Source organism: Leucoraja erinacea, chromosome 23 (assembly GCF_028641065.1).
Source record: "Leucoraja erinacea ecotype New England chromosome 23, Leri_hhj_1, whole genome shotgun sequence".
NCBI lineage: Eukaryota > Metazoa > Chordata > Chondrichthyes > Rajiformes > Rajidae > Leucoraja > Leucoraja erinaceus.
The window spans coordinates 20515120-20537225 of NC_073399.1; the positions used below are offsets into that span (position 1 = coordinate 20515120).

Sequence of the window (22106 nt, forward strand, 5' to 3'; positions counted from 1 at the left end):
AGCGGGCGATGGTAATAATAATAATCCACACAGAAGACTTTTAATCAGGTGCCAAATAGAGTTGTCAACAAAGTCGAGGCGCGTAGCCGTGGTAGGGACATTCTTAGCCCCTGTGCAAAGTTATTGAACGAATTAACGGGGCGACAACAAATGTTGGTTTCGAGGATTTTTGAATTTGCAGAGCGGATAGTGGGCGGAGGGAGCACTAGGGTGGGTGGATCGCGGGCGGAGCCGGCGCTGTGTGCGCTCTGGGAGCTGATCTGATCCGCTCCGCTCTGCTCCGCCGCCGGACGGAGGCAGGTGCCAAGGCGGACAGCCGGCCATGAACGGCGGGTTGCACGGCGCGGCCCGGGACGGCCGCATGGACGCGTTACGGGAAGCCACCCGGCGGCAGTTGAACGCGGCCGATGAGGACGGCATGACCCACGCCCTATGGGCGGCTCATCACGGAAACCTGGAGGCGATGCGGCTGATCGTCAGCAGAGGGTAAGGAGAAGGGAATGGGGTAGGGAAAGGGAATAGACAGGGGAAGGGGTTGGGGTATTTTGAAAATCAAGTTGCTGGTGGTTGGGTCTCTTGCAGAGCATTAAGGAGGATTGATGGGACATGATGGGATCTATCGCAGATTATTGAGAAAGACAAGCGAAGACGAGACATTGCTGGAGCCTTGATGAAGATCTTTCTATCCTCTCTCGCTACAGGCAAGGTAGCAGAGGACTGGTAGTTAGCTAATGTTGTGCCCTTGTTTAAATTGAGACAATGCAGGAAATTGTAATCTGATGAGTCTGATATCACAGTAGAAAATTCTACCGGGGGGGGGGGGGGGGTTGTTGGGGTTATGATATTTTCACATTTGAAAGAGAATGGACTAATTAGGCGTAGTCAGTGTGTTTTTTCTGAGGCAGGTCATGTTTTGCAAATTGTATTAAGTTATTTGAGGTGCTGATGAAGGTGATTGATGAGGGATGGGCACTGGTTATTGTCTACATGGGCTACTTTAGTAAGGCATTTGAGAAGGTCCTTCATGGTAGGCTGATCCAAAAGATTAAAATGAATGGAATCCATGACTTTGTAGTTTAAATTCCTATCAGGTTTACCCATAGAAGATAGAAGGTAATGTTGGAAGGAATGTCTCTGACCAGTGGTGTTCCTCAGGGATCAGTGCTGGGATCTCTGTTGTTTGGGATATATATATATATATAATGGCTTGGATGAAAATGTAGATTGGTTGGTTAGTACGTTTTGCAGATGACACAACATGTGGTGGAGTTGTGGACAATGAAGAAGGCTGTCACAGCAAACAGAAAGATATAGATCAGTTACAGATATGGGCAGAGAAATAGCAGATGGAGTTTAATACGAGAAGTGTGAGTTGTTGCATTTTGGAAGGTCAAATGTAAGGAGAAAGTATACATTTTATGGCAAGACCCTGAACAACATTGGTGTACAGAGGGATATTGGTGTCCAAGCCCATAGCTTCTTGAGAGTGGCAACAAATGTAGATAGTGGTAAAGAAGGCATATGGTTTGTTTGCCTTAATCAGATGGGGCATTCAGTATAAAAGTCAGGAAGTCATGATGCACCTTTATATGATTTTGGTTGGGCTGAATTTAGAGTGCTGCAGACAGTCTTGGATTGTTTTCTGTGGAGCACTGGAGGTTGAGGGATGACCTGGTCGAAGTTTATAAAATTATGAGAAGCACAGATTGGATATAGAGTGGGGAACCCTTTTCACAGAGTGGTAATGCCAAAGACGTGGGCGTTGCTCTGTGAGAGGGGGAATGTTTGATGAAGATTTACAAGGCAAGTTTTATTACACACAGAGTGGTGGGTGTCTGGAACGTGTTGTCATTGGTGAAGGTAGAAGATTTATAACTGGTGCTTAAGGGGCTTTCGGTTAGGGTCATAAATATGTAGGCATGGAGGGATTTGGATCACGTGCAGGCAGGGAAGATTTGTTTAAATTCCCATCATGTTCAGCATGGACGTATTGCTTCGAAGGGACTGTTCGTGTGTTAGAAACATAGAAATTAGGTGCAGGAGTAGGCCATTCGGCCCTTCGAGCCTGCACCGCCATTCAATATGATCATGGCTGATCATCCAACTCAGTATCCCGTACCTGCCTTCTCTCCATACCCCCTGATCCCCTTAGCCACAAGGACCACATCTAACTCCCTGTTAAATATAGCCAATGAACTGGCCTCGACTACCCTCTGTGGCAGAGAGTTCCAGAGATTCACCACTCTCTGTGTGAAAAAAGTTCTGCTCATCTCGGTTTTAAAGGATTTCCCCCTTATCCTTAAGCTGTGACCCCTTGTCCTGGACTTCCTCAACATTGGGAGCAATCTTCCTGCATCTAGCCTGTCCAACCCCTTAAGAATTTTGTAAGTTTCTATAAGATCCCCTCTCAATCCCCTAAATTCTAGAGAGTATAAACCAAGTCTATCCAGTCTTTCTTCATAAGACAGTCCTGACATCCCAGGAATCAGTCTGGTGAACCTTCTCTGCACTCCCTCTATGGCAATAATGTCCTTCCTCAGATTTGGAGACCAAAACAATGTGTTGTACTATTCTATGTTCTAATTCCAGATTGCTTTAAGGAAGGAGATTCTTTGCAAGTCAGGTTTGAATCAATTAGGACATTGCAGTTGCTGGTTCTTCAAATGAGTGACCTTCAGGGACAGCTTGAAGTCGATGTGTTCATAAAACAGACTGCAAGGTTTAACATGCTGAGTGTAGTCAGGCATTAATAAGAGAGAAAGACTCAAAGGTCACAGACACAGTAACGGTAGATCAGCCAATACACTTAGTCTCAAGCTAAAGTAACAGGAGTAAGGAGGCTGAGATGAAGGTGATTGAGAGATTCCGACAGAAACACTTACCTCCAACAATCAATTTGTTGCTATTTTGAACCAAATGTGATTGTAATGATTAAAAATGCCTTTGTTCTACACTTTGTAGAGCTGCCTTTCACCAGGTTGCTGTTCAGTACACAGTCACTCTCAATGTGGTACAGTGTCAGTAACATTAACTCCGACTGAGGAATAGTTGCACAACCACTGGCCATCACTGGGGAACAGTCCTGCACACACCCACCCTCAAGGGAGACGGGTCACATGCACACCCATCTTCGCTGGGATAAGTACCTCATACACCCACCATCACTGGGGGACAGTCCCACACTCATACACCCTCATTGGGGAACAGCACGGCACACAGTGACCCTCATTGGGCAAGCATACACACAGACAGACAGACACACACAACATGCACACCCACCTTCGCTGGGATAAGTCCCTCATACACCCACCATCACTGGGTAACAGTCCCACACTCATACACCCTCACTGGGGAACAGCACCACACACAGTGACCCTCATTGGGCAAGCATACAGACAGACAGACAGACAGACACACACACACAACATGCACACCTACCCTTGCGGTGATAAGTCTCTCATATATCCACTCTCACTGGGAACAGTCTCACGCACGCACACACCAATCACTGGAGAACAGTCCCATACACAGTGACACTCATTGGGGAACAATACCAGACGCTGATTCCCACTGGAGGACAGATCATGGTCTTCCATCAACTGATGCATTTCCATTTGCTGTTCTCCTTTCTATTCAATATTATCTCTTCAATTCTTCATTCAGAAATACATCTTTTGCATATTTGCTGCTATTGAAGGCTCTACATCCATTCCAACCTGGTCAATCGCAGCAGCAGTCATTACTTGAGCCTCCCCGCTCACTCTGTACCATCAGTCTGATTATCCGTTCGTCAGCATCTCCCAAAGTTCAAGGAGCATAAATACAATTCTCCTTCTGAGCCAAACCCGTTTGCCTCCACCTTATTCTTCATTCTCACGACGTCCCCAATTTTTTTCATTTTGTACCTTTATTCAAAAACTATAAATTAATATTTAAATCCCAGTCTTTGCAACCAGTCACTGACCTACCCTTGAAGCCAGTGTGTTTATTGGGTCGGTCAGGTTAAGTTTGTGGTCAACGTTAACCCTGAAAATGTTGATGGTGGGTTTCTCAGTGATGGTTTTGCTGTTAAATAACAAAGGTTGGTGGTTGAACCTGTTGGTGTTGCAACTGATCATTGGCTGGTTGTTCACATGGCATGAATGTCATGGGTTCACTTAAACTTTGTCGAAATGTTGCACAGGCTGCTCCATTATAAATGGAATTGAACATGTCGCAACCATCAGCCTACATCCCTACTTCTGACCTTACGATGGTGGAAGGTCATTGATAAAACAGCTGAAGACGGCTGAGCCCAGGACACTGCCCTTAAGAACTCCTGCACTGATGTCCTGAGACCGGGATGATTGGCCTCCAACAACCACAACCATCTTCCTGAATGTCAGATCTGACTCCAACTACTGGAGTTTTCTCTTCGATGCCCATGAATTTCAGTTTTTCCAGGGCTGCTTGATCCCACATTTGGTCAAGCCTTGCCTTGATGTTAATGGTAGTCACTCTGACCTCACCTCAAGGCTTCAGCTCTTTGGTCCGTGTTTGGGCCCCGGCTTTGCTGGTGAAATCGGAAACGGACAATATCGGTGAGCGAATGCTGCTGGACAGCACTGTGTATCGTAGCTTTAATTATTTTGTTGATGTTGAGAATAGAGTGATTGGATATGGAGAGAATTTTTGCTCTTGTGGGAGAATCTAAAACTAGCATTTTAAAACTAAATACTGAAGCTCAGATAATCTATGGCTGAAGCTGAGTCCCAGAATTTTTTTTTAAAGCAGCTAGATTCTTTGATAACGTGGAGGTGAACATTTCTAGGGGGATGGGGTGGTGAATGTGGGGTTGTAGTTGTCATTATTGGTCAGCGGTGATCTTACTGAAAGTTGGACCAGACAGGGGAGCGACTCCTGTTTCTACTTTACATGTTCCTGTTACCCAGCTTGGATTTTGTGAATGTTCGGTTTTCTGCATTGTCAGAGAAATGCCAGAGTTGTGACTATAGTGGAACAGCTTGGCAAGAGATGCAGCTTGTTCGAGGTGGAGGTCCTCAGCATTCCGGCTGGGGATGTTGTCCTCTCCCAGCCTTTGCTGTATCCAGTACTCGATGGTTCATTGATTCTTTATTGAGACATGTGCCAATGCAGAGTGAAATTATTTTTCTACATGTAGACCAGTAGAGAATTGCCATACCTAAGCACAATCCCCAATTAGTGTACAGGAAAAGGGTACAGAAATATACTGAGCAAGCCCGCATGCAAGAGGCGCCAGGTTTTCACACAGAGGTATCTGGAGTCGGGAATGTGCTGTCACATTTGTCGGGAAGTTAATGGTGGAAGCAGATACTCTTGTCACATTCTACAAGCATCCAGCCAAGTACTTGAAGGGTACATAATGTGGATGTAAGATTTGTGTCAGTAGGTTCAATGGTCAGCATTGTAAGCTTCTGTATCTTCTACTGGATGGGACCAGGGAGAAGGAATGACCGGGTTGGAACCTCTTTGATTATGTTAGCTGCTCTTCTGAGGTAGCGTGTATCGATGGAGTCAATGGTGGGAAGTCTGGCCTGTGTGATGGACTGGGCTATTTCCACAACTCTCTGCAATTTAAAGGCCAGTTAGGATGCCGAGGATCCAAGGTGAATCTGTTGTTTGGATTCGGAACCGGCTTAACCATGGAAGATAATGTGCAGTGGTGACCAGTGTTGTTTTTACACAGGGAATGATGCAGGGATCTCTGTTGTTTGTGATGTATATACACACCTAGGACATAAGCTGTTTACTAAGTTTGCACTCATCGCAAGAATTGGTAGAATTATGGATATTGAGGAAAGTTATGAAGGGACACAGCAGGATATAAACATGTTGAAAATATTATGGAGGGCACTGTAGTTCCCTGAAAGTGTCGATACAAGTAAGCTGAAGGAAGCATTTGATAAGCTTGCCTTCATCGGTCAGGGCATTGAGTACAAGAGTACAACATTTGTACGAGTCGTTGGTGAGAACTCACTTGGGGGTGTTGTGTGCAGTTCTGATTGCTAAGTTACAGAAAGGATATCATTAAGCAGGAGAGGATGCAGAAATGATCCACAGGAATATTACTTGGACTGGAGGGCTTCAGGTGAGATTGCGGCTTATTGCCTGGAACAAAGGAGGATCAGTGATGACATTATAGAGATGTATAAAATCATGAGGGGCAAAGATAAGCCACGATCTTTTCCATAGGGTAGGGGAGCCTAAAGCTAGAGGGCATATGCTTAAAGTGAGAGGGGAAAGATTTAAAAGGGACCTGAGGGCACACTTTTTTTTTACACAAAGGGTGGTAGGTATATGGAATAATTTGCAAGAGGATGAAGTAGGGGTGGGTACAATTACTATATTCAGAAGACATTTGGGCACATCAATAGGAAAGGTCAGAGGGATATGGGCCAAACCCAGGCAAATATGATAACTCAGCTTGGCAATTTTTTCAGTATGGACAAGTTGGGCCAAAGGACATGTTACCGGTCTGTGTGTCTCCATGGCTGCTGAGCCATTGGCTAATTAAAAAACCTGCATGTTTGAGAACCCCATAGTATTTATTGGACCCAGGAGATAGATGCACTTATGTTTGTGGTCATGTTGTAGAACTTTGCACTTGTTCAAGTTACATTGTGCTGTAATCTGATTCCTTGCTAGCTGTTTATTGCTGAGAAATGATGATAATTGTAACCTACACTCTGATTCCTTTTGGTAAACCTGAGATGCAGAGTAGTTGTGCTTGGGCCTGCTGACAGTGACTCACCTCTCTGCCCAGTACTGCCCAGTACTGCCCTGTGTTGCATTCGTCATGTTGGGTCTTTTTCCTGATCGACCTGCAATGTTTAGGCTAAATAATTAATGAACTAATGAAGAATGAATTACTGCACTAGATAAATTATTCATTTAGAGAAAAAATTCCCACCATGCTTAAAGAGGGGGAGGGGTTTCTATTTCGGATAGCTACCAGACTGATAAGTGTACAAGTAAATTAGAACGTGAAGACTTGCTAAAAATACATTCAGTGAGTGGTTGTTGCTGATAGAAGGTGGGACATGAGAGCCAATTTTCACACAGCAATCCCACTGTAGGAGCATGTGGATGCACTTTGATAACTGAAATAAGAGCATTGCTGGGAATAGTGGAGGGATTTGGAGAATATGTTCACAGAATATTAAGATTGAGAAAATGTTAAAGACTAGAATTCCTAGTTTTTTTTACTCAATATAGAATTTAACTTTTCCCATGTGGTGGTGGTTTTGTATGAAATGAAAAGTTATTAGACACATTTGTGAAGTCATAGAATCATACAGTATGGATCCAGACCATTTGGCCCATCTCATCCACACTGACCAGAGGCCTCCCTTCCATATCAATCCCATCTCCCAGCACTTGATCCATTGTCCTCAATGCGTAGGTAATTCAAGTACTCATTAAGAAACAACTTAAGCACAGTCAGTGACCCGGTTCCACCATTCACACACAAGCAGCGCATTCCAGTTTCTCACCACTCTAGGCGAAGAACATTCCTCCTCGTATCATAAGAGATAGGAGCAGAATTAGACCAGTCGGCCCATCAAGTCTACTCTGCCATTCAATCATGGCTGATCTATCTCTCCCTCCTAACCCCATTCTTCTGCTTTCTCCTCATAACCTCTGACACCCGTACTAATCAAGAATCTATCTATCTCTGCCTTAAAAATATCCACTGACTTGGCCTCCGCAGTCTTCTGTGGCAAAGAAACCCACAGATTCACAACCCTCTGACTAAGAAATTTCTCCTCATCTCCTTCCTAAAAGAACGTCCTTTAATTCTGAGGCTATGACCTTCTGTCCTAGACTCTCCCATTAGTGGAAACATCCTTCCCAGGTCCAAGCCTTTCACTAATCTGTATGTTTCAATGAGGTCCCCTTCATTCTTCTAAATCCCAGAGAGTACAGGCTCAGTGCCATCAAATGCTCATGTTAACCTACTCAATCCTGGGATAATTCTTGTAAACTGCCTCTGGACCCTCTCCAGAGCCAGCACATCCTTCCTCAGATATGGTGGCCAAAATTGCTCACAATATTCCTTTGCAGCCTTACCAGAACCTTGTAGAGCCTCAGCATTTAATCCCCTCTATATCTTCCCCCCCCCCCCCCCCACCCAAAACCTAGGTCCACTCTAGTTGTATCTATCCTGATATGGGGTAATGTTTCCTACAATCTATCCTATCCATAATATTACACCTCAGTCATGTACCCTCTTACCTCCTCTGCTCCAGGGAGAGCAGACCCAGCCTCGTCACTCTTCATAACTGAAACACTTTGTCCCAGGCAACATCCCAGTGAAACTCCTCTGCAACCCCTCCAACACTTCCTGTAGTGCGGTAACCAGCACTGCACTCAGTACTCCAGCGGAGGTCTGACCGAAGTTCTATACAGAGGGAGCATAACCTCCCTACTTCTTCATTTGATGCCCGACTAATGGCCAGAATCCTATGGTACCTTGCGACCATGTGATTTTTGAAAAATTAGCCTTCATAATTTCCTTTTATAGAGCTCCCCCACTGTTTTTACATTCTTGAAGGCCAGCCCCATCATTTGCTCCTTATACCTGTCATATGCTTCCTTTGTAATCTTTAGCGAACCTTTACTAGCCCTCCACATCCAGTGTTTCCATAGCCTGATAGAAACATGTTGGCAGTGAACCCTTATTACTTCTCATTTGAATGCTCCCCTGGGTGCAGGTGTAGACTGATTTGCAAATTTACACCTTCCCAATCCTTTTCGACTATCTTTGCCACTTTGAAATATACAGAGATATGGTCACTATCTCTAAAATGCTTTGGCTACTTTCCCCAGGAGATGCAGCTCAAAACTCCAACCCTCCCCCCATCCCACGGAGCCTTTGACACACAGGGAATCACAGTTAATATTTAGGAAACTGAAATCCCCACTATGATACGGCTATTTTTGTTGCATTCCTTTGAGGCCTACTTATCTGTGGGCTCAAGACCATGGGAAAGATTCGGACATTAAAGGAAACATCCAATACTGCCTGGTTTAAGAAATACCGTGCTAAAATAACTGGGATCACAGCTGATGGGATAGCTGATTGTACATTCCATTATATAACCCTGGTCCAGTAAACCGTGACCGAAGCATCTCCAATTACACACACAGCCTTTTAGACACTCAATCATTCTAAACCCTCGTGTCCCATAAATGCCCAGTCCATTCATCATATGTATTAGCTCCAATACGTCATGTGCTTGGTTTCTTTCCAGAGTCTGCCCTGATCCACCCTTATTACATCATTCCCCATTTCACAGCTGCCCAAAGGTTATTTGTGCACAAAGAAACTACATATGCTGGTTTAAACTGGAGAGATGCTGCCTGTCCTGCTGAGTTACTCCAACTTTTTGTGTCTATCATCTATTGTCTGATATAATACAACCCCATATACCAGCCCACTTTACTTCAAATTCAAAAGTGGGTCAAATTGAAAAGATTACATTTCCTGCTTAGGAGCTGAAATTATAACTTGGAGTAAAGGTTCATACACTTGTGTCACTGCTGGACAGGTATCAAATGCAATCAGGAAAATTAATGGGATGCTGGCCTTTCATAGAAGAGGGGGCGGGTGAGAGATTTGGACCAGTGCACAGCTCTGGTTGAATTCCGTTGGGACCACTCTGCTCGGTTCAGGCACCAACTTTGTGCAATACACACTCACCAAAATGATGCCGAGCTAAATTATTAGGATGGGCTGTTGTATAAACTGGGCTGATATTCTTTTGAATAAATAAGAGAAATAATCAATGAGCAAGATTATTAACGACAGTGAGGCAGCCTCCTCAGAAGGCTGTGGAGGCCAAGTCAGTGGATATTTATAAGGCAGAGATTAATTGATTAGTATGAGTGTCAGAGATTATGGGAGAAGTCAGAATGGGTCAGGAGAAGGCAGGGATTAATTGAGAGACCTGATGGGTCAAAGGCCTCTGTAATGGTACACATTTGGTACTTATTTGCCACATGTTTCCGTGCGTGGGACATTGTTTGAAAATTGGATCATTTTTTGTACAAGGTCGTGTGTCAGTACAAGTCTATATGGACTTCACTATACCTCTGGTAATGGTATGGTACTTATTTGCCACATGTTCCGAGGTACAGTGAAATTCATTTTTATACAGTTCAGTATCACTATACATAAGCACTTAGATAGTATTAGATAAACATCTCAGATACAGTACAAGTGTTTATCAGTGGTACCCTGAGACCGTATACAGCGTCGCCAGATGGTAATGTGCCACATGGTAGGCTGCCCTGGAAGGTTAGATCACATGGGAGTCAGGGAGAGATGGTTAACTGGATACAGAATTGGCTTCATGGTAGAAAGCAGAGAGTAGTGGTGGAAGGTAGTTTATTAGACTGCAGGCCTGTGACAGTGGTGGGCCTCAGGGTTCGGTGCTGGGCTCATTGTTTTTTTGTCAATCATATCAACGATTTGGATGAGAATGTACACCCCAGAAGCCCAAGTGCTCCAAGTTTATTTATTGAACTCTTGTGTGTCACATTGATGGTCTTCAAGTGTTCATATTCCCGCAGCCACTGATTCCTCTAATCCCGCTGACTGGAACCACAGAAAACTCCCACCTCGACCACGTTGATTCTGCCCAATCCTTTTTTATAATTTTCTAAGTGTCCAGTTACACAGCACATAAACTAACATTTTGGCTCATAATCTGTGTTGATCCATTTACAAGCATTTGGTCCATAGTCTAAAGGGGCTTGGCCATTCAAGTGTTTGTCACCCCCAGGCAGTGTGTTCCAGATTCCAATCACCCTCTGGATGAAATTTATCCGCATCAGATTCCCTTTAAACCTTCCACATCCCTTTCTTCAGCTTTAGACAAATCTGCTGTCTTTAAAAATACCTACCAGCATTTCCCTCCCGCTAATACCAGGCTACTCTGTCTGTTCCAAGTCTTTTCTCCCCCTTTTCCTTGTACCCTGGGATTAAACTTGCATGTCAGCAGAAACCATTTCAGAATCTGCAGATTCTTGGAAGATGACAACCTTCAGAAGCTGAGGATAACCCTGGAATATATCAGTATTGTTCCCGTGTTGTCCTGTCTGAAACACCATCCATCCATCCTTGTTCTCCAGAGATGCTGCCTGACATGCTGAGTTACTCCATCACTTTGTGTCTATGTTCCAGTTCTATGTTGCATCTCTGGGTCCCATTGATCTCTCCAATGCAAATGTTTTATCAATGCCCCCCCCCCATCATATTTCCTCTGGATCTGTTAAATCACAGTTCCTGCAAGGTTTTTGTTGTCTTTTGACAAGTCTCGTAACATATTTGTGTAATGCCGTGTCTTCTGCCTTTCTAGGGGTGATCCTGACAAGTGTGACATTTGGGGGAATGCTCCGCTTCACCTGGCAGCTTCCAATGGCCACCTCGACATCCTCTCCTTTCTGGTGTCTTTTGGGGCAAACATCTGGTGCCTGGACAATGACTACCACACCCCACTCGACATGGCGGCCATGAAGAACCACATGGAGTGCATCCGCTATCTGGACTCCATCGCTGCAAAGCAGAGCGCCCTCAACCCAAAGCTGGTGAGCAAGCTGAAGCAAAGGGCCTACCGGGACGCGGAGAAGCGCATCAAGGATTGCGCCAAGCTGCAGAAGAAGCACCAGCAGAGAATGGAGAAGAGGTACAAGAGGGAGCTGGACTCGTCGGACACCATGAGCTTCAGCAGCTCGGCCAGCAGTTCGCTGAGCCACCAGCTGCAGCGCCTGTCCATGGCGGCCGCTCTGCCCTACTCCCAGGCCACGCTCAACGCCACCACCAAGGGCAAGACTAAGATCCAGAAGAAGCTGGAGAGGAAGAAGCAGGTGGACGGGAGCTTCAAAATATACGAGGATGGGCGCAAGAGCGTCCGCTCGCTCTCCGGCCTACAGCTCAGCAACGACGTGATGTTCGTCAAGCAGGAGAGCGGCGGCCAAGCCAGGGAGAGACCGCGCTGCAACGTGCGGGACATGTTCGCGGCCGAGGGCGACACCATGTCTCACGCCGCCAGCGACCCGGGGCTGCAGGCCGACACCGCCTACTCCGAAGTCAGCACCGACTCGGGCCACGAGTCCCTCTTCAACAGGCCCGGCCTGGGCACCATGGTCTTCCGCAGGAACTATGTCAACGGCGGCCTCTTCGGGCTGGGACACAATGGCAGCGAGGCGGGGGATCAGGTGGGGCTGAGGGGCTCGGACGTCAGGTTGCGCAGCCGTCTCCAGAGGTCCATCAGCATGGACGACAGCATCGGCAGCGCACAGAGCCTGCAGGAGCAGGCCCGAGGCGGGTTGCCATGGGAGGAGCTCGACCTGGGCCTAGACGACGACCTTGAGCCGGAGACCAGTCCCCTCGACACCTTCCTGGCCTCCCTCAGCATGTTCGATTTCGTGCCAACCTTCAAGAAGGAAAAGATCGACCTGGAAGCGCTCACGCTTTGCTCCAACGAAGATCTGAAAAGCATAAAAATTCCTTTGGGGCCCAGGAAGAAAATCCTGGAGGGCGTTCAGAGGCGGCAGCAGGCGCTGGGACAGCCCGACAGGTTGGAGGACACGAATCTGTGAGTCGGCCCGCGGCTGCGGACCCTCCGCTGGCCGGCGACGAGCCCACCTCTCCGGGGTGCGGTGAATCACGACACCGGAGGCCGGCATATCCCCACAGAGACCTGGCACCATCGCCGCCACCCGGGGCAACGCGGCGGTGACAGGAGCTACAGGACAGGAGACTGCAAGAAGGGCCTCCACATGCGAAGCTGCTGCCTTCGTGTGGCGCCGCAGGTCTCCAGGACGGACCCGCTATTTGATGGTAAATTTCCCTCTCGCTGAGAATTGGGGGAGGGCAGTTGGACGGGTGCAGAATCTGAGGCGACTGGAGTGTTGAACGCAGTAGTGTGTGAGCTGCGGGTCAGTATCTTTTGGAAAGGGCACATTGTGCATGGTGGCTGGGTGTTGGATGTGTGGAGTTAAATGGTGCGCTGCAGGGAGGGGTCCCGTGTGAGACTGAACTGTTCCGTGACACAGTGTGTGAGGTGGGTCCTGGCGGTGACTTGGTGCAGTGTTGGTGAAATGGAGAACTGTGTGTGTGTGTGTGTGAGACTAGACTCGGCCAGTGGTCTGGTGTGTGGGGTGGATACAGAAGGGCGTAGTATGTGGGGGATCGGTACAGGACGGGCACGCTGTGGTTGGGGGGGGGGGGGGGGGGGGTACAGGGCACGGTGTGTGGGGGAGGAGTTCAGGACGGGGCACGGTGTGTGTGTGAGGGGGTACATGGGGCTGGGTGTGTAGTGCAGGATTTGGTCTGTTTGGCCGGTGGTGTAAGCAAGCACTGATGTTAGGTGTTTACGCTATCTACTGGTGCCGACTTCCGGGGGCTTGCACAACCGCATTATGGTTAATTCCCTCCTCTGTCTCTGTCTCTCTCTCTCTCCCCCCACCCCCCCCCCCATTTCATCTCTATTCCTCTCTCCCCGCTATCCACACGCTTTCCCACTTCTTACCCCTCTAGCTCCCTCTTGTCCTCCCCCCCTCTCTTTCCCATCGCATTCCCCTCCTAGCCTTCCCCCTCCCTCTTCCCTTTCTCTCGAACCCTCCTGCCCTCCTTCTCTCGGCAGGGCTGTGATGTTGCTCTCCACTGGTTCATCTTCAGTGTAGCTTCTTGCTTCTCTCCTGCAGGTCACCCTCCGACGACCTTTCCCTCCACCTGTGACCATGAAGATCCGTCATCCAACGAGTATGCAGCCTGCCCATGAAGGAGCCATGCAGCTTGGAACCAGACCCTTGAGTCCTCTCCTGACTCTTCTCGACCCTTGTCTGACCACTCGGACTGCTGTTCTTCTGGCCTCCCACCAAGCAACTCCTTAACCTCCCGCTAGGACCCTCCCTACCTCCCCTCCTGACCACCCTACCCCCTCCGCCCCAAGGGGAATATCAAAAATGAATGTAAAAGTTTCTCTAGGTATGTAAAAAGGAAAAGATTGGTGAAAATGAATGCAGGTCCCTTACATTCAGAGATAGGTGAATTTATAATGGGAAACAAGGAAATGGCAGAACAGTTAAACAAGTACTTTTGTTCTGTCTTCACTAAGGAAGACACAAACAATCTCCCCGGAAATACTAGGGGACTGAGGATCTAGTGGGAGAGAGGGACTGAAGGGAATCCACATTAGTCAGAAAATGGTGCTAGGTAAACTGTTGGGACTGAAGGCAGATAAATCCTTAGTGGGCCTAGAAATTGTGGATGCATTGGTGATCATTTTCCAATGTTCTCTCGACTCTGGATCAGTTCATGTGGACTGGAGGGTAGCCAATGTAACCCCACTTTTTAAGAAAGGAGGGAGACAGAAAACAGGGAATTATAAACCAGTTAGCCTTACATCAGTGATGGGGAAGATGCTGGAGTCGATTGTTAAAGATCTTATAGCAGCGCATTTGGAAAGCAGTGATATGATCGGTCAAAGTCAGCATGGATCTATGAAGGGGAAATCATGCTTGACTAATCTTTTGGAATTTTTTGAGGATGTAACAAGTAGCATAGATAAGGGAGAGCCAGCGGATGTGGTGGAACTGGACTTTCAAAAAACCTTTGACGGTCTCACACAAGAGATTAGTGTGTAGGATTAGAGCACGTGGTATTGGGGGTAGGGTATTGACATGGATAGAGAACTGGTTGGTAGACAGGAAGCAAAGAGTAGGAGTTAATTGGTCCTTTTCAGAATGGCAGGCAGTGACTAGTGGGGTACTGCAAGGCTCAGTGCTGGGACCCCAGTTGTTTACAATATATATTAACGATTTAGATGAGGGAATTAAATGTGACATCTCTAAGTTTGCAGATGACACAAAGTTTGGTGGCAGTGTGAGCTGCGATGAGGATGCTATGAAGCTGCAGTGTGACTTGGATAGGTTGGGTGTGTGGGCAGAAGCATGACAGTGTTGCAGTATAATGTGGATAAATGTGAGGTTATCCACTTTGGTGGCAAGAACAGGAAGGCAAATTATTATCTTAATGGTGTCAGATTAGAAGGGGAGGTACAACAAAACCTGGGTATGCTTGTACATCAGTCACTGAAAGTAAGCATGCAGGTAGAGTAGGCAGTGAAGAAAGCTAATAACGTGTTGGCGTACATTGCGAGAGGATTTGAGTTTAGAAGCAAGGAGGTCGTACTGCAGTTGTACCGTGCCCTGGTGAGACCGCACATGGAGTATTGTGTGCAATTTTGGTCTCCTAATTTGAGGAAGGACATCATTGATATTGAGGGAGTGCAGTGTAAATTCATCAGGTTAATTCCCGGGATGGCGCGACTGACATTTGACGAAAGAATGGGCCGACTGGGCTTGTATTTGCTGGAATTTAGAAGGATGAGATGGGATCTATTTGAAACATATAAAATTCTTAAGAGGATTGGACTGGGTAGATATAGGAAAAATGTTCCCGATGTTGGGGGAGTCCAGAACCAGGGGTCACAGTTTAAGAATAAGGGGTAGGCCATTTACGACTGAGATGAGGAAAACGTTTTTCATCCAGAGTTGTGAATCTGTGGAATTCTCTGCCACAGAAGGCAGCGGAGGCCAATTCACGGGATATTTTCAAGAGATTTAGCTTGTGGGGCTAAAGGAATCAAGGGATATGGGGAAAAAGCCTCTCTCTGTATAGAGAGGGTAGTAGGAGATAGGAGGTGTATGGCAGGAGGGGTGTAGAGGGAGGAGGGAAGGATTGACACTTGCTGCCCGCTGGTCTCCCCTTCGACTTCCTGTTGACGCTGAGTTCTGAGATGAGATGTCCTTCACTGAGCTGGGGAGACGGGCAATGTCTCTGCCCATCGCCAGCACATCGACCCGAGATGTTGAAGCAGATGAAGGTGAGAATCCCAATCGCTTTCTCACCACTTCATGTACAGTGCCCTCCATAATGTTTGGGTTAAAGACCCATCATTTATTTATTTGCCACAATTTGAGATGATCAGCCATGATCATATTGAATGGCAGAGCTGGCTCAAAGGGCCAGATGGCCTACTCCTGTACCTGTTTTCTAAATTCCTCACAACTCCGCGACCCTCCCCCTTGACCTCCAAAATCTTCCTCCCGGATCCCGACTATCTGGCCACCTCCTGATCCCCTCCTTCCTGATCCACTCCACATCCCTCCCCGCGACTCTGATCCTCCTCCCCGACCTCCAACCTCTCCTCTGCCACTCAAAGGGGTTGGTGTATGCCGACTGGTCTCCTCTGTCCTAACCTCTTTTTCCGAGTAAAAAGTACAGCCCGTCTCCCCTGGAGCCTTTGCCTGTGACTGTTCTGGAGCAGCCCTTCCTGTTGCCCAATCTGTGCCAATGTTTTCCACATGACTACCTGTTTCCCTGACACACACCATGGCAGTTGAAGCAGGTCATGTCTCGCCCAGTTTATCCGCTGCTCCAATGTTTGGGGACATTGTTCCCGCAAGTAAAATTGAAATCAAAATCAAAAGGATCCCATGAAAGAGTGAGAGATTGTTCCACCTTTCACACAATAGGACATGCTCTGTTAATGACCTTACCTGTAGCAGGTGGTCACTGCTCTGATACCGATCATTGAGCATATTCAGAGAAAGGAGCGTTGCAGGTGCAGATTCTCACCCGAGGTTCGGATTGTAACTCCCGCCTAACCTTGCTGTTGGCTCATAGCAGCTTCATTTTGTATAGAGGCCAGCACATCGACCCGAGATGTTGAAGCAGACGAAGGTGAGAATCCCAGTCGCTTTCTCACCACTTCATGTACAGTGCCCTCCATAATGTTTGGGTTAAAGACCCATCATTTACGTATTTGCCACAATTTGAGAATAGAAAAAAATTCACAAGTGGTTAAAGTGCACATTGTCAGATTTTAACAAAGGCCATTTTTATACATTTTAGTTTCACCATGTAGAAAGTACAGCGGTGTTTATACATAGTCGTCCCCCCCCCCTCCACTCCCCATCCCCCCCTCCCATTTCAGGACACCATAATGATTGGGACACAGCAATGTCATGTAAATGAAAGTAGTCATGTTTAGAATTTTGTTGCATATCCTGTGCATGCAATGACTGCTTGGTCTGCGATTCATGGACATCACCATTTTCTGGGTGTCTTATCTGGTGATGCTCTGCCAGGCCTGTATTGCACCCATCTTTAGCTTATGCTTGTTTTGGGGGCTTGTCCTCTTTTCTCTTCAGCTTATAAACGGCAAGCTCAATTGGGTTCAGATCAGGTATATTTAAGAGGGAGTTAGATGTGGCCCTTGTGGCTAAGGGGATCAGGGGGTATGGAGAGAAGGCAGGTACGGGATACTGAGTTGGATGATCAGCCATGATCATATTGAATGGCGGTGCAGGCTCGAAGGGCCGAATGGCCTACTCCTGCACCTAATTTCTATGTTTCTATGTTTCTAGGTGATTGACTTGGCCATTCAAGAATTGACCAAGTTTTAGCTTTGAAAAACTCCTTTGTTGCTTTGGCAATATGTTTGGGATCATTGTCTTGCTGTGGAATGAACCGCCGGCCAATGAGTTTTCAGGCATTTGTCTATACACTTGTGTCTATACATTTCAGAATTCATTATGCTACTATCATCAGCAGTTGTATCATCAATGAAGATAAGCGAGTCAGTACCTTCAGCAGCCATACATGTCCAGGCCATAACACCCCCGTGTTTCACAGTTAAGATGGTATGCTTTGGATCTTGGGCAGTTCCTTCTCTCCACTATACTTTGCTCTTGCCATCACTCTGATATGTTAATCTTCGTCTCATCTGTCCACAAGACCTTTTTCCAGAACTGTGGTTGCTCTTTCAAGTACTTCTTGGCAAACTGTAACCTGGCCATCCTATTTTTGCAGATAACCAGTGGTTTGCATCTTGCAGTGTAGCCTCTGTATTTCTGTTCATGAGGTCTTCTGCGGACAGTGATCATTGACAATTCCACACCTGACTCCTAGAGTGTTTCTGATCTGTCGGACAGGTGTTTGGGGATTTTTCTTTATTATAGAGTGAATTCTTCAGTCATCAGCTGTGGAGGTCTTCCTTGGCCTGCCAGTCCCTTTGCGATTCGTAAGCTCACCAGTGCTCTTTCTTCTTAATGATGTTCCAAACAGTTGATTTTGGTAAGCCTAAGGTTTGGCTGATGTCTCTTAACAGTTTTATTCTTGTTTCTCACTCATAATGGTTTATTTGACTTTCACTGGCAGAACTTTGGTTCTCATGTTGATAAACAGCAATAAAAGTTTCCAAAGGTGATGGAAAGACTGGAGGAAAGATTTGGTGCTGAGAGCTCTCTTGTACCTGCATTATGGAGGCAATTAAACACACCTGAGCAATTACAGACGCCTGTGAAGCCACGTGTCCCAAACATTATGGTGCCCTGAAATAGGGAGGGGGAGGGGCTATGTATAAACACAGCGGTAATTTCTACATGGTGAAATCAAAATGTATAAAATGGGCTTTTAGTAAAATATGACAATGTGCACTTTAACCACATGGGTAATTTTTTCTAATACAAATCTCAAATTGCGATGCACAGTGGCAAATAAATAAATGATGGGTCTTTGTTCCAAACATTATGGAGGACACTGTACATATGCTGCCACCTGCAGGATTTGTCTGGCAAAACATAATGTGGCAGGAACTCGGCATGTAAGGCCACATCTGGAGAGGGAATGGACAGGTGAAGTTTCGGGTCGGGATCCTTCTTCAGTCTCTGATCCAGACTTGCTTATATACAGCAAGGCCTCCCTGGGGCCCTGGTATTCATTTTACCCTTATTGAACCTGCCAAAGTAAATCACCTACTTATCACGATTAAACTCAGCCTGCCATTGCCCTGACCATTTGTTTGTACAGTGTGTCTGTTCTCTGTCTTGTAGAATGTATAATTTGTTTTTGACTATTGTATGAATCTATGTGCCTGTGATGCTGTAAGCAAGTATTTAATTGTACCCATAGTTCTTTGTACTTGTCCATATGACAATAAACATGACCATCTTATCAACTAATCAATATCATTTTATACTTTACTATCAACACAATGATTGCCATCATCAGACATAATCATACCTCCTTCATTCACATCCAAATCTTCGATCTAGAATATATTGTTATGATCACAGTACCAATGCCTGTGGTACAGTACTCTGCACAGGCTTCCAGTCACACAAACAACTGCATATCGTCACACTGTGTTCTATTATGAAGACACCTTTGAATTAAATTTGCTAACTTCGCACATATCGCATTGAATCTACCCTTTTGGACCACTTTCCCATGTGGAGCCTTGTCAAAGGCCTTAACGAAGTCCCATATCAACCACACAGACCTCATCAAATTTACCAACTCTTCGAAAGATTCAAGCTGATCAGGTAGATTTCCCCGTAACAGTAATGTCAATGACAGTTGATTAATGCCTTCCTTTTCCATGCAGGCTAACACTCTCAAGAGAGATCAGTGCAGAGACATGAAACTAAAAGGCTGATAAGGTGATAAGGTGGAGTATAAGAGAGGGGGGGGGGGGGGGGAAAGCAGGACCACAGTGTAAAATCATTCCAGGGTGACTAAGTGTGAAAGGGGCGATCAGGGAGACATTGTGTCCCAACATGAAATGTATTCATAATACATTGGATGACGATAGCAACACTTACAAAAGGTTTAAACAGATAAATAAATAGGAAAGGTTTAATGGTATATGAGCCAATCCTAGATAAATAGGACTTCTTGGTTAGCATGGATGAGTTGCGCTGAAATGCCTAATTCCATGCTGTATGACTATCAACTAAACAGATGCAGACTGTCACGTAAATACAAATAAATGCACGTTAACCAGGGGTGGGAACTGGACATGATGTGGCACTTGATCTTTGGCAAGTATAGGCAAAAATGGGAAGGAGTAAAAGAGGGAACCAGTGCAATAGCAAGGAAGGACAGTGGAGAACTCTGCTGTGGCCCTTGTCCCTTTCATTGACTCCATTTACACCACATGCTGCTTCCGCAAGATCAGCAGCATAATCAAGAACGAGTCGCACCCTGGGCACTCCCTCTTCCATCGGGCAAAAGGTATGAAAACGCGCACCTCCAGATTCAGGGACAATTTCTTCCCAGCTGTTATGAGGCAACCGAGTCATCCTACCACAAGTAGAGAACAGTCCTGAACTACTATCTACCTCGGAGACCCTTGGACCATCTTTGATCAGACTTTACCGGCTTTATCATGTATCTACACTGAATGGCTCAATTGTAATCATTTATTGTCTTTCTGTTGACTGGTAGCACACAACCAAAGCTTTTCACTGTACCTTGGTACACGTGATAAACTAAACTAGATGAAGGAAACTATGAAAGGACGAGGCACTTGGAATACATTGTACATTTCTGGTTGCCCAGCTCCAGGGAGCATGCAATTAAACAGGAAATGGTCTGGAAAAGATTCACAAGGATGTTACCAGGATTGGAGGGCTTCAGTTATACAGATAAATTGATATTTTCCTGGAGATAGAACTCCACTCACTATATCTTGCTAGCAGTGTTGGAATCAGCGTTCAAACAAGAAAACGGCCTCAGTGGGAACTGTGCTGAATTACCTACTGATTAGAGGCGTACCAATGATCTAGGGGGCTGGCTCTCATCCCTCAGCAGAACCTGTTTATGTAAACCGGAGGCTAAGTACCCATTCCATCAAAATGCAAGACTGACAATGTTACCTATAAATCTCAAGTCTATCACATGATAAGCAACATATCACTAGCAACTTTCACAATCAGGAAATGTATCAAAGTCCTCCAACAGATAGGAAGTGCATGATCGCAATGAGGGAAGCACTTGCATATTACTAAAGATGCATCATAGAAAGCATCAGATACTGGGTGCTGCCTTTATGGAGCTTGCACATTTCCCCGTGAGGGTTCTTTCCAGGTGCTCCGGTTTCTTCCCACATGCCAAAGACACGTTGGTTTGTAAGTTAATTGGCTTCTGTAAATTATCCCTAGTGTGCAGGATAGAATTAGTGGCCAGTGCAGACTCCGTGGGGCAATGGACCCGTTTCCACGCTGGCGCTCTAAATTAAACCTTAGAGATTATTCTCGATGACCCATGGAAAAGATATTTTAACCACAATGGTTGTAAATTTCTATTATACTAAAAAATATTAATGTCCTGTGATTCTGTATATTGCTTGAGAATAAAGCATCGTTAAAATGCCCTCCACAATATTTGGGACAAAGACCCACCATTTATTTATTTGCATCTGTACTCCACAATTTGGGATTTGCAATAGAAAAAAAAAATCACAAGAGCCTGACATCGACCTGTTGAATCACATTTGATGTGCACACAAACGTATTTGCCTCCTTGTATATTGCTAGTGAATATAGGCCAATATTTTACTTAAAGATGCCGGGTGGATGTATTTACACCAGCAGTGCCCTCCATAATGTTTGGGAGAAAGACCCATCATTTATTTATTTGCCTATGTACGCCACAATTTGAGAGTTGTAATAGAAAAAAAATCACATGTGGTTAAAGTGCACGTTGTCAGATTTTATAAAAGGGTGTTTTTTACACATTTTGGTTTCACCATGTAGAAATGACAGCGGTGTTTATACATAGTCTCTCCCCCCCCCCCCCACCCCCATTTCAGGGCACCATAATGTTTGAGACACATGGTTTCACAGGCGTTTGTAATTGCTCAGGTCTGTTGGAGGACTTTGATACATTTCCTGATTGTGAAAGTTGCTAGTGATATGTTGCTTATCATGTGATAGACTTGAGATTTATAGGTAAAGGGCACATTGTCAGACTTTAATAAAGGCCAATTTTATACATTTTGGTTTCACCATGTAGATACATGTGGTCATGTTTAGTATTTTGTTTCATATCATTTGCATGCAATGACTGCTTGAAGACTGTGATTCATGGACATCCAGCAGGCCTGTATTGCAGCCATCTTTAGCTTATGCTTGTTTTGGGGGCAAGTTTTCTCTGCAGCATATAAAAGGCGTGCTCAATTGGGTGCAGAACAGGTGATTGACTTGGCCACTCAAGAATCGACCAT

General features: G+C 45.8%; 1 protein-coding gene across 2 annotated transcripts; it reads left to right on the forward strand.

Moving 5' to 3' along the window:
• Window positions 1-264: 264 nt before the first annotated feature.
• Window positions 265-21314, forward strand: ush1ga (Usher syndrome 1Ga (autosomal recessive)). Of its 2 annotated transcripts, XM_055654072.1 has the most exons (4): window positions 265-486; window positions 11385-12868; window positions 13735-17282; window positions 17464-21314. In XM_055654072.1, exons 1-2 carry the CDS (start codon window positions 323-325, stop codon window positions 12625-12627), a joined length of 1407 nt encoding a protein of 468 aa, XP_055510047.1. In that variant the 5' UTR covers window positions 265-322; the 3' UTR covers window positions 12628-12868; window positions 13735-17282; window positions 17464-21314. The 2 variants fall into 2 exon arrangements, with proteins under 2 accessions (XP_055510047.1, XP_055510046.1); XM_055654071.1 differs by having other exon boundaries at window positions 13735-21314.
• The last annotated feature ends 792 nt before the right edge of the window (window positions 21315-22106 follow it).

What these genes read in the sequence shown, in the direction of transcription:
- ush1ga (XM_055654071.1), top strand. Translation starts at nt 323, where the DNA reads ATGAACGGCGGGTTGCACGGCGCGGCCCGGGACGGCCGCATGGACGCG. An exon ending in CGGCTGATCGTCAGCAGAGG is followed by an intron (nt 487 to 11,384) that starts GTAAGGAGAAGG and finishes CTGCCTTTCTAG; the next exon opens with GGGTGATCCTGACAAGTGTG.